This window comes from Arabidopsis lyrata (genome assembly GCF_000004255.2).
Source record: "Arabidopsis lyrata subsp. lyrata unplaced genomic scaffold ARALYscaffold_1, whole genome shotgun sequence".
Classification (NCBI taxonomy): Eukaryota; Viridiplantae; Streptophyta; class Magnoliopsida; order Brassicales; family Brassicaceae; genus Arabidopsis; species Arabidopsis lyrata.
This window is the reverse complement of record NW_003302555.1, coordinates 11,840,260-11,852,926: the sequence shown is the minus strand read 5'-3', so window position 1 is coordinate 11,852,926 and position 12,667 is coordinate 11,840,260. Positions and strand designations below refer to the sequence as shown.

Genomic DNA, 12,667 nt, shown 5'->3' with positions numbered 1-12,667 from the left:
ATCTGCAATGGAACTAGATCATTAAATTGAACACCAAAAAGACTGTCCACCAATTGATTGCATAGTCCTTTTTATAGTGAAAAAAATGTCCCAACCTCAACCTACCAAATACCTAAAAGAATCATATTCTTCCTGTTGTGTATTTGAATTTTGAGTTTTGAGCAACACACTGACTTTTTTTCATTAGATTTTTTTTCTTTTTAATTAAAGATGACTTATCCTTAATAGTATGATGACTTGGTCTTTTCTTGTAAACTCACTCATTTTGTATAAAGCAATTAAGATTGAGCAAAGGAAAATAATAAATCTCTCTCTCTCTCAACTCTAGTTTTCCTACATAAAGAGTTAGTTAGCTCCAAACCAAAATGACATGACAAATAATCAGCTAACAAATATAGGAAAAAAGAAAGAAAGAGAAAGCAGAACATGCAGAGAGCATGCATCTCCGAGAGTCAGCCATGGCATCTCCATGTCGTATGCTTCATAGGCTTTCTCTCTCTCCTTAGATTACTATTCATTCCTCTCCTAAAATGGTTCATCATCAGATTCCTCCTCACAAACCCCAAGCGGCTCAAGCGGTACGGCTCATGGGCTATGGTCACTGGAGCCACCGAGGGGATCGGACGCGCCTTTGCTTACGAGCTGGCCAAACACGGCCTTAACCTCATCCTAGTCAGCAGAAACCTTTCGAAGCTCGAATATGTCTCTGATGATTTCCAACAAGAGTTTCCCCACATCAAGATCAAGATCATTCCATTTGACTTCTCCTCTGGTAACAATAATAAATGCTCTTTCTTACTTTAGATCAATCATATAGAACTAGTCTATACATAGTTATTGACATTGTGTGTGAGTGTAAAAATATATTAGTACATGATTGCAATTTTGAATAAATATTCTTGTTTCAACGACCAGGGTAAATATACCATTACTCAATATGAATCATTTCAAATAGTACACAATTACACTTATTATATATATATATATATATAGGTGTGTGTTTGTCAGAAATTTTCGAACAAAATTGTACATATATATATATATATAGTTACACTTATTATTATGTGTTCGTAAGAGGGCAAAAACACTCGATTTTGTTATTGTATTGCAGGAAAAAACAATATATGCAGTTTAAAAGATTAAACATAAAATTAAATAGTATATATTTTGTGAATTGTTTTGAATTCTTTAAAAAAGTTCCAATTGACCTAGTATTTTTTGTAGTTAATGCATCTTTTTTTTTTTTTTTTTTAGTTAAAGTTAATGCATCTTTATTATGTCGTGGGGTGAATTTAATTTTAAGCTATTTTACGTCTGCATAAATATACGTACATAGAACTCAAGAAATGTAGCATAATTAACCAGTATATAGGAATATAAAAGATGTAGTTGAAAAAAAATGTGTAGAAGGAGGATATGGAGCAATCGAGGAAGGGATTAAAGGCCTTGAAGTTGGGATTCTAATAAACAACGTTGGTATCACTTATCCACGGGCCATGTTCTTCCACGAGGTTGACCAACTTACATGGACCAAAATCCTGAGGGTTAATCTTGAAGCCACCACTTGGGTCACACGATCACTCATCGGACCAATGCTTCACCGCCGCCGAGGAGCCATCGTAAATATTAGCTCCGGTGCTGCCGTTGTTGTCCCTTCTCATCCTCTCTACGCCATTTACGCCGCCACCAAAGCGTAAGGACTTACCACTTTCACTTTTCATTTACTTTTCTTTCCTGTCCAAATGCACTAGATTAAGGTTTCCATTCCGTTCTTTCCTTTTCTTGGTAGTGGTTGTAGAATAAATACGAAAAAGCTTATTAATTAGCACTTGTGTGGAGCTTGAGCATTGACGATCCAAAATTGTCTAATTAACTTATTGATGTGTATCTCCCACGATTAAGACACGTGGCTTTCTTATTTATACTATTATGTGGTGGATGCATGCTTAAAACTTAAAAGTAATTGAAGAAGTATATAATCATACGAGAAAACCTCAGTCTAGACTAACATTTTTACTTTGAAAGCAGTAAATAGTATTTTTTCCTTTTCATTACACTAAATATATATTACTACAATCTAGATTTTTTGCATTGAACATGATTTAAATAGTTTAATTTGCTAAATTATTCATCTAAGTAGACTATATCATTATATTATCTACATGCAGATTAATTGTCACATTAATAAATCTCTAAACACATGAACCAACACGTGTATGCAGTTATGTTGATGCACTATCAAGATCTCTACATGTGGAATATAAGCAGTTTGGTATTGATGTCCAGTGTCAGGTACTTTTTCTGTCTTTAAAGACTATCCAATATATTATGTATTTGATCATATATATTTCGGACTCCTCCAGGTAATATACGTAAAAGAAATTAATGTTATACAAATGGGCAGGTACCCTTATACGTAGCAACAAGGATGGTGTCAGAAGTGGCAGCTATAGATAAACCAAGCTTATTTGTACCGTCGCCTGAAGTCTACGCAAAAGCGGCGGTGGAGCAGATCGGAATTGGATCACGTTGCTCGCCGTTTTGGGCTCATTCCCTTCAGTGGTTTCTTGTCGGACTTGTGCCGGATAACCTCGTTGATACTTGGCGTCTCTCTATCGGACTTCGCAGAAGAAGTTAATTATCTTAAAATGCTTATGATCATATTTCAAGTTTTTATTTGCATATAGGATATAGCAAGTGGCTCCTCCACCTTTCGTGGGATAAATATATGGCCCATTGGGCCTGAACAATTTTCCCATTTAATAATATTTCGATGTACGTGACATAAAAAACAAACAAATAAATTTAAGCACGAACAAAATTCAAGACCGGACTAGTATGGATGACTCCCTTTTCTTCCTAAACACGACCTCCGTATCCAACCCGAAGCCGTCGACATTTCTGACATGAACGACCTCCGATCGTCGAAACAGCTTCACCAATGCCTCCACACTGTACAGATCATTGGCTGAATACTTATCCGAGCGTGTAGAGAGAGCCACGTGTAAAACACATAAACCTCCATGTCTCAGTGTCCGTTCGATCTCTCCAACAAACTTCTCCGGGTAAAGCGCATGATCAAACACGTTGGAGAATTCAAAATCAAAAGTCTCATCATCGAACGGCTGGTGATGAAAGTCTCCTTTGACCACCAACGGCGGATACGGCACCAGATCCATTCCCACCGAGTCGTTTACGCCTACACGTTTCAGGGCCTCCACTTCTTGCCCGACTCGAGCTCCGACGCAGAGACATTTAGAGTCGTTGGATAAGAGGCCTTGACGTTTCAGATCTTGGAAGAATCTTGAGAACACTTTGATCTTACGGTCCCAATCTCGTGTCATCCATATTGTACGTAGCCTGGGGTTAAGTGTTTTGTTGAGCTGTCGTTGGATGTAGTAATCGTAAGACGTGTAACCGGGTCGGATCCTGATGAGTTCTTTTTCGGGTTTACGTACTTGTATAGAGAAGAAGAGAATGAGAGGGAGACTGAGGAAGATAGAGACCAAGACGTATTTCAGAATCGGCTTTGGTTGCTTCATTTCCTCGTATGAGAAATTTGCAAACACAAATCTTTCTCTCTCTTTCTCTCTAACAGGTGAATGAAAATGGAGGGAAGAGAAGAAAGGTGTACTAAAAGGCAAGGCAAATTAAGAGTATCTCAGCTAAGACGTAGACGACACGTGTCGAATGGTAATGATTGGTTATGTAAAGATAAAAAAAAATAGAAAATAATATAAAAGTAGGAGAGAGTGTAGACACAGTTTCTGGTTTGAGAAACTGTGTCTCCATTTGTCCTTTTATTATTTGTCAAATTCTTTTTTTATAATTTATAATTTAAATAAATAACTTATTTATTATAAATTGATTAAAATAGTATTTTTGAGACACCCACACAGTGTCTGATGGATGGAGATGCTCTTATTCCCTCTGCTCTTTTAAGTTTGATGTTTTGGGTTTTGCGGCTAAATTAAGAAAAATTAATTTTTATATTATATAATTATTTATTTGTTTGTTTAATAATTTTAGTTTCACTTCTCTCCTCTTACTATTGGTTAGGATTAAAAATAAGAGTAAATTAGCGCAGAGGTAAAAGTGGGAGAGGAAATTAGCTGAGAGACAATAGGGTTGGACGTCCAAGACAACGATACAAAAGACGTTCAAAAGAGGCTCGGTTTGTAATTTGTTGCCTCTTCGAACGAACGAAATAACAGTCTGACATGTATTAAATGAACTGCAGTTGAAGTGAGACTTATTCGGCTACAATAAGAATGATGCAACACACATTTAATGCAATTTTCGACACACGGTCGAAAAATATAAACAACTAACATAATTACATGGACACCCAATAAATAGTTCTTCGAATTTTTTAAACAACTAACCTAATTGCATGGACACCCAATGAATATTATATATGATTTTGACATTTGTATACATATAAACACATACATAGAGCGTTAGAAATAATTATAGTGTTAAATAATTTGGTCTATGTATATATGTTAATACATATATATATAACGTTATTAACATTTGTGTACATGTAAACACGTACATGGAGTGTTATTAATATTTATATACATGTAAACACATATATAGAGTGTTATTAACATTTGTATACTTATATGTATGCTACAATGCATATACTACAATTATCAAATCCAAACCGTCGAACAAAGTAAGTGAACAGTACCTAGCTTAGGATAAACGTTGGCGGCACACGAAAGAGACAACATGCAAAATATATACATAAATCTATAAAGTTTGTTGGACATCCATGCACAATACATTGATGTCTCAAGTATGAAACCGGATCGTGTCGAAATGGAGAAGCGCGTAGGGGCAAAAAAGGGAAAATAGTAGGCTAATTATTTACGTTGTTCTGGATCCGACAACATTTTACCGAAAATTTTATTTCCTCCAAAATCTTTGTCTATTAGCTAATTATCTCTAAAAATAATAATAATATTATTACAAAACATCAAACTTTGTGTAACAAGAAAAAATCCTAAAACATCAAACTATTAAGAAGAGAGAGTTAATACTTAAGAGAATAAATATGATGAGAATATTAGAGGGGATTAAGAAAGTGCGTTTAAAGGCAGCTTTTAATCTTAACCGTCCATTAGCTTAAGTAGCATGCAGCTCATTTACTAGTGATTACCAGATTAGTGTAAACTGTGAAGTGGGAAGGTGATAATTTCCGATTTCATCACTTTCATTTGTTTTTGATATATATATATATATATTCTCTTATTTAGAGAAGATTTTGGGAACTCTTATGTAAAACCAGTTGCCTGGCATTAGCTCATGTTGAACAGTTGAAGCCAGAAGCTTCAACTCCTAAACATTATTCTAGCTTGTTTTGCAAGTCGCTCTATTATTAAATCTAAGGTGAAATGTATATATGCTTAGTTCAGATCAATCGAGGTCTTTTTTGTCGTATCTTAGAAATTTGTTATGATCTTAGATAATCTTTTCATTTCTTTTGCTAATTATGTAAATATTTCATTAAAAGATAAAAACGATTTAGGTTTAGAATCGAAAAATATTCTTTCTTTATTTTGATGTGTGAACCAAATGCAGAATTACTATTTTGAAAATACTGTGTGTTGAACCTCTATTTTTAGATGTATACATTATTGAGTGAATGATCTATCTTTACATATCTCTAATATTTCGAAGAAATGATATTTTATATCCTTAAATAATCCCAAATAATTTTCTACCTAATAGATTATTGGTATTTGTCTTGATATAAAAAAAAAAAAAAAAAAACTTCCACTATTGAAGTCTGAAGATGATTAGAACGATAATTTTCTTGAAAATATATACTAAAAAAATGGTAGCTAGATAGAAAAAAATAAAAATTGGGGAGAAGAGCTGAAGAGGTAACAAATGAGACGACATATGTGACTCGATGTTAATTCATTAATATCAAACACAATAAATTATTTCCAGCCATGTAGATAAATGAACTTAGCCAAACGGCCCAAACCATTAAACAAGTTCAAGTGAAGTCGACGTCAAGTCTATTAGGCTGACTTTTAGAAATTAATTTGTGTACGGATTTGATTATTATTTTATTTTTGTTGGTAGATAATACGGATTTGCTTAATATTGCCATTTAGCGCCAATACTTTTCAAAAATTAAATTGAAAGATGAATTGAAATGTTCTTATACTTACAACTATATGCTATAATATTAGCCAAAAAGCTGTCGAACAAATTATTTTTAACTAATTCTTTAACGTTGTTGGTTTAGTCGGAACCACATCACGTATGATTTAGCCTTTCGACGTCGGACGACCCAGCCAACTTCTATGGTCTACTAACTAAGTCAACCACCCTATAATTACTTTGAACATTCCTTAACCACTAACAATATTATTTAGAACCTCTTTGCACATTCTTATATTGGTCTTTTGTTGTCATATATATCGAATTATTTCATGTTTATAAATGTGCCATTTTGTGTCATCACCTCGATCCACGTTTTGATCGTATTAAATATAGATAATGTGTGTTTAAAAAATTGCATAGTGTTTGTTTTCTAAATTAAATTCCGAGGAACAAGTTTACATTTGGAATTTTAACGCCAATAAAGTTTTCATGACTATGAAATATATTATATTCGGGATTGCACAATTATGTTTCTTTCTTTTTTTTTTTTTTTTTTTTTTTTTTTTTTTTTTTTTGATCAAAGAATTATGTTTCTTTCTAAGCATATGGTGTTTCATAATGTTTTCCGTAAAATGTAGGGCTAAAAAGAGTAATTTCTTCCTCTAATATAGAGCATGCATGTATAAAATAAGCTCATGAAAATACATTTTTGTCTCTTGGTGAAGGAAGAATCAAGCATGGCTCAAGCTTCTTTTCTTTGCCTTCTCCTAAGTTTTTCCATCATAATTCTTTCTAATGCAGCCGGTTAGCTATTCCACTTACGTTATACTTACTAATATATAAACTTATATTATATATATTTTCAAAGTAAGATTGATTTGAGTTTGATGTGAATATGGGTTTCAGACATAAGCATAGACTGTGGATCATCAAGCTCGCACATTGACGCAGACAACAGAACGTGGGTGGGAGACACAGACTTTGTTACCACCGGTTTGACGTCTAAATTTGTACTAATATCCAAATTCTCTGATTCTCTAACCACACTTCGGTATTTTCCTACGGGAGAGACCAATTGTTACACCAACATTCCGGTAGATAAAGGTGGGAAAGTCTTAGTTAGAACGAGATTCCTCTATGGTGATTATGATGGAGAATCCAAGGCTCCCAAATTCGATGTAGTGTATGATGGTAAACATCGAGATTCGGTCGTCACAACGACATTTGAAAAAGTTACTCAATCAGAGGCGATATTTACTCCTGAAAACGGGAATATCAGTGTTTGCTTTTTCCGTACGCTTTCGAACGAACACCCTTTTGTGTCCACCATTGAAGTACGAAGGTTGGACGACTCTATGTACACCGATCTTGGCCCTAAGGAAGGTTTCATCCTCCAGCAAAGGACCGCCTACGGTGCGCAGGAATTAATAAGGTAATTAGGTAAACATACATATATATTAAAAAAAAAAAATCAGCGGATCTTACTCTAGCGATTACCAGTTTGCTTTATACAATGCTGTCCATGGAAGTATTAAACCGGAGTTAACTATATTTGGAAAACTAACCGTACGTAGATCCAAAGTCAAGGAATAACCAACTAGCATTTGGTTAATAAAAAACAATTTACTGTAGCTTTCTCTTTTTTTTCTAGCATCAGGCCAAGGGTAAGGCCCGGGCTTTCATGATAAGGAAAGATAAAATGAATAAAACATAAATATATGGATAATTTATAACATAAACATTTTCAGGTCCCCATATGATCCTTATGATAGAATATGGCTGCCAGCAACGGTTTTTGTCTCACATCTAACAAGTTCTGCCACTTCTATCAACACAACAGGAGCTGACAATCGACCACCAGAGATTGTCCTTCGGACTTCTTGGTCGAAGACTGACATGGCTTTCTATGATATAAAGCTACCTTTTTCTGGAGTGACATTTTACATTGTCATTTATTTCTCGGAACCACTAAGCCTTGGTTCTGACCAAAAGCGGTCTTTCAACGTTTACTATGATCAGGACAAGCAAGTGGGTTCAAATCTAATTGTGCCACCTTTTGGGGCAGTGACGCAAGCTTCTTTGAGGGGTGTGGGAAAGAGTGAGCTTCCCTATCTGACTTTTAAGGCTACACCAGACTCGAATTTGAACCCACTCATCAACGCTCTCGAGCTCTATGTCATTAGTAATAGTGGTGGAAGTGGAAACGGGACGAATTCAACAAGCACGAGCGGTGGTGGCAGTCCTAGCCCTGGTGGTGGTGGTAGCAGCCCAAACACTGGCGGTGGTGGTGGCAGCCCCCCTAGCAACACTGGCGGTGGTGGTGGAGGCAAATCCGGTAATGATTCTTTTATTATCATGAATATAAGCGTTATGAAATTGTCTAATATGAAGATTCTACAGGGAAGTCCGATGGAGAGAAAAGCAGCAGCTTAGCTTTACCTCTTGGTATTTCATTCCCGTCGTTGTTGGTTCTTGGAGCTGGTGGTTGGGGCGCCTGGAAATATTTCATCAAACCTAGGCGCCACCCCGAATCAGAAAGTATGTATTCTCCTTTTTTCATTAGTAAACTATAACTATCTATAGATCTTGTTTATTTGAATTTCTGCTATAATGGTTATTTGAATTAATTAATCTATATATAAATATTTCTTTATGGATGCAGTGCCACTCAAACAGAATATAAGTGTACAAGTGAATGTGGGAAACAATATGGGAAATGCAACAGTAGTGAATGCTGGGAAATAATGACGAGTTCTACTACATATGGATCCATCATCAGTCACCAAACCACCCTCCAATTTATGTTATTCTTTTTTTCCTGATTTATTGGTTGTTAGATGTAATTTATACTAATTTGACTCTTTTCATCGTATGTGTTATCATACAAAAATTACTAAATCATGAATTGTTTGGCAAATAATTAAATGTTTATCTCTATGGTTTTCTTCACCGAAATTCGACTATAGATATTAGTGTTACTTCGCCTTGTAGAATTTAATTAGTTGTGACTTGTGAGTAGGGAGCCAATGGGAGAGCCACAATTGTTTAGGGAAAAAACATTTTGGCAAAGGCCTCAAGGGTATCAACAACATATTGTATGTAGGTGTTGCTTCGGATGCTGTTAAATATTTTGCTAATTTTGATTAACGTTAGGACTAACTCGGTTTAGTCATTGTAGAATTGGATACTTTTTTGCCTAATGAAATAGTTTTGAGATTTTCTTTGATCAAAACAAAAACTGAGAGCTGAAAAAAAAAAAAAAGGAAGTTGAGATTTTTTAAAAAAAATTTCCTTCTCTTTTTTTTTTTTTTTTTTTGATCAACAAAAAATAAAATTCCTTCTCAAAACGAAAGTTTTGTCTTATTTTTCTTTGACATATTCACCCTAAAAAGTGATTAAAAAAGGTTTATAGTTTGTGACTTTGTGTTGTTTATTTAAGAAAATCAGAAAAACAAAATTTTGTTAGCTTCCACTTCCCAGTTCGGTCTCGCACACTGAGACGCGAAGCAAGAACACACAACAATACTTCCAACAAAATCTAAATCCTTCCCCAATTTGTCTTCTGAACCAAAACCCTAAAACTCTCCCACCTTCTTCTCCCTAGAGATGTCTTCTTCAATATCCCTAAAGCCGACGCACCTTATCCTCTCCTCTTTCTCCACAGGCAAAGTCCTCCACTTCCGCCGCTCCCGTTTCAGCCACAGGTCGTCGTCTTCGTCTCGTTATCGGACTCTCGTAGCTCAATTCGGGTTCAGACCAGGTTCGTTTCCCGACCTAGGTGACTCTCTCGATTTCATCAAGGACCATGCCGAGAATCTCTTGTACACGATCGCTGATGCCGCCGTTTCGTCCTCTGAAACCTTTGAATCTGTCGCTGGTACTACTTCCACCACAAACCAGAACAATGATTGGTTCTCTGGTATTGCTAATTACATGGAAACTATTCTCAAGGTATATAAAGTTGTCTTTTTGGTTTTGAAAGAATGAATTTTTATGTGCTATATGATTGATTTTTGTTGGATTTGAATTGATATGCAGGTTTTGAAAGATGGGTTATCAACTGTTCATGTTCCTTATTCCTATGGTTTCGCTATCATTCTATTGACTGTGCTTGTTAAGGCTGCTACGTTCCCATTGACGAAAAAGCAGGTTTTTAGTATGTTTCTCTTGCTGCTAAGCCATGATACCATTTTTAGTGGATGTCATTGAATTGTGGGTTATTCTCTACAGGTTGAATCTGCCATGGCAATGAAATCTTTGACGCCTCAAATAAAGGCTATTCAGGAACGGTATGCCGGTGATCAGGTGAAAACCCATTCTTTGATACTGCAAACATGGATTTTCTTTGTCCTGATGCCATACTTAGGTTATGTTTGCATCAGTTTTTAGTTGATGGATTTAAGGCAAAAGTAGGAACAAGTGTGTTGTTATTGGTTCCATGCACAATTGTGGAGTGATACTAATGAATATAACAAATATTATAGCTTTACTGTCTATGAATGTAGAGCCCTCTTTATTTTTGCAGGAGAGAATTCAGCTTGAAACTGCCAGATTGTATAAACTTGCTGGAATAAATCCCCTTGCAGGTACAGTTTGTTGCTTCAGATTTTCATTTGTTTTTCCATTTGAGACAACATTTATGGTTAAGCTATATTTTCATTTTATCTGTTAGGCTGCCTCCCCACACTAGCCACAATACCAGTCTGGATTGGGCTGTATAGAGCCCTCTCAAATGTTGCCGATGAGGTACCTGAAATAAAAACTTTATCCTCTTGTTTCTGTAAGTGCCTTGAGATTCTTTTCTGACAAGTTGCTGGATGCTTGTTTCTAACTTTAAGGGGCTCTTAACGGAAGGTTTTTTCTGGATACCTTCTCTTGCTGGTCCAACAACTGTTGCTGCAAGACAGAATGGCAGTGGAATCTCATGGCTGTTTCCTTTCATTGTAAGTATCAATCTTGAACCTTGATATTAAGTAGTGTGGATATTTTGAAAATGGAATCTAGAGTAGACTCCTTGTTCTTGAACTACACGTTAATTATTCAAGCATATTAAACTGATTTAAATGAACTGATTGAAGACCTCATTGCTGATGTCTACAAATTTCCATATTATTTTTCAGGAGGGACACCCACCTCTCGGATGGCCAGACACATTAGCATATCTTGTCTTACCTCTATTGCTCGTCTTCTCTCAGTACCTATCCATTCAGATTATGCAGTCTTCGCAGGTATAGCATCTTATGGAATATGTGATAATAGTCGATTTTGTAGTTAAGTCTATGTTGAACTATCGGCTAGTTTTGAAAATGTGTAAATTGGTACATGTGCTGAAAGCTCATTCCATTAAACTAATTTCAATCAACAACGTGCAACATAGAAATTTACGGTGTGCCATTTTCTCATCATTTTTTCTCAAGAGTAATGATCCAGCCATGAAGAGCTCACAAGCAGTGACAAAGCTTCTTCCACTGATGATTGGCTATTTTGCACTCTCAGTTCCTTCTGGTTTAAGTCTTTATTGGTGAGTCTGGTTTTCTGTGTTTTTCGTGAGGGGTCAGCTTTCCACTTGCTTTTCTTCTCAGTTTGAAAGTGCTTTTGCAGGCTGACCAACAACATTTTGAGCACGGCACAGCAAGTATGGCTTCAAAAATATGGTGGTGCTAAGAATCCAGTGGAAAAATTCACTAATTTGGTCAGTAAGGAAGATAAAACACAAAAAATTGAGAAGCCTATTTCAGAGGCACTAGTTCAAAAGTCTGTTTCAGAACTGAAAATACCAAGAGAGAAGGGTGGTGAAAAGGTGACCTCAGAAGGCCCTAAACCTGGTGAAAGGTGACAAAATTTTCTGAAATGTGTCATCATTCGTTACTAAAAGCTGTTTTCTGTACTAACACGTGCATGTTATTTCCAGGTTTAGGCTGCTCAAAGAGCAAGAAGCAAAGAGACGTCGGGAAAAAGAAGAGAGGCAGAAAGCTGAAGCAGCTCTTTCAAATCAAAATACAAACAAAGCACATGAACAAGATGGAAAACCTGATACAGCCATTGTCGCTGGAGATAATGGAGAGACAGAACTTTCTGCTGCGGAAGAAACATCCGATGGCACCGTAGCTGTGAATGGGAAGCCATCTAAGGAGAAGACTTCGAATGAGACATTTGGCATTGGCCATGATACAGAACAACAGCATTCTCATGATACATAGAGGAGGAACACTCCTGACCAAGCCCAAGCCCAGCACACAGAGGAATTGAGATTTGAATAAGACAAGAGGAGGAATCTCGTTAATCAGTCCTTTTAGCCCCTCTGCAACAGAGTTCGAAGTTTATAGATCTTAAGAGTGCGAAACATTAGTCATTAAGGTTTAGAATTTGTGTACAAAGACCATAGGGGATGGGTTTTTGTAAGCCACGGAAGCTTGGTTCATATTGCTTATGTTCTTAAGAATGTTTAAGCAAAACTACTTTTGTCCTCGTTCACTTGTTTTACACTAATACGATTATAGTTTAGTCTATACTACTACGAGATGAGTGTCCATCTGCTACC

The 12,667-nt window shown here is 36.0% G+C and overlaps 4 protein-coding genes across 5 annotated transcripts; 3 read left to right on the top strand and 1 right to left on the bottom strand.

The window, feature by feature from the left end:
* The first annotated feature begins 198 nt into the window (after positions 1 to 198).
* LOC9326771 (very-long-chain 3-oxoacyl-CoA reductase-like protein At1g24470) lies at positions 199 to 2,828 on the top strand. Of its 2 annotated transcripts, none has more exons than XM_021015025.1 (4): positions 199 to 772; positions 1,408 to 1,693; positions 2,223 to 2,292; positions 2,405 to 2,828. In XM_021015025.1, the coding sequence occupies exons 1-4, from the start codon at positions 427 to 429 to the stop codon at positions 2,636 to 2,638; spliced, it is 936 nt and encodes a 311-aa protein (XP_020870684.1). In that variant the 5' UTR covers positions 199 to 426; the 3' UTR covers positions 2,639 to 2,828. The 2 variants fall into 2 exon arrangements, with proteins under 2 accessions (XP_020870684.1, XP_020870683.1); XM_021015024.1 differs by having other exon boundaries at positions 1,390 to 1,693.
* Positions 2,701 to 3,833, bottom strand: LOC9326770. Its single transcript, XM_021015026.1, has one exon. It carries the CDS (start codon positions 3,540 to 3,542, stop codon positions 2,823 to 2,825), a length of 720 nt encoding a protein of 239 aa, XP_020870685.1. The 5' UTR covers positions 3,543 to 3,833; the 3' UTR covers positions 2,701 to 2,822.
* A 2,973-nt stretch (positions 3,834 to 6,806) lies between these two features.
* On the top strand, positions 6,807 to 9,027 carry LOC110225214 (uncharacterized protein At1g24485). Its single transcript, XM_021014364.1, is given in 5 exon segments — positions 6,807 to 6,930; positions 7,033 to 7,558; positions 7,875 to 8,509; positions 8,512 to 8,664; positions 8,789 to 9,027. Coding segments are annotated over 5 exon segments (1,506 nt in total). The 5' UTR covers positions 6,807 to 6,821; the 3' UTR covers positions 8,872 to 9,027.
* A 548-nt stretch (positions 9,028 to 9,575) lies between these two features.
* Positions 9,576 to 12,595, top strand: LOC110224712 (ALBINO3-like protein 1, chloroplastic). The gene is made up of 10 exons (XM_021011445.1): positions 9,576 to 10,077; positions 10,165 to 10,275; positions 10,357 to 10,431; positions 10,652 to 10,712; positions 10,799 to 10,872; positions 10,965 to 11,069; positions 11,247 to 11,354; positions 11,544 to 11,647; positions 11,728 to 11,958; positions 12,038 to 12,595. Exons 1-10 carry the CDS (start codon positions 9,733 to 9,735, stop codon positions 12,324 to 12,326), a joined length of 1,503 nt encoding a protein of 500 aa, XP_020867104.1. The 5' UTR covers positions 9,576 to 9,732; the 3' UTR covers positions 12,327 to 12,595.
* Positions 12,596 to 12,667: the final 72 nt, after the last annotated feature.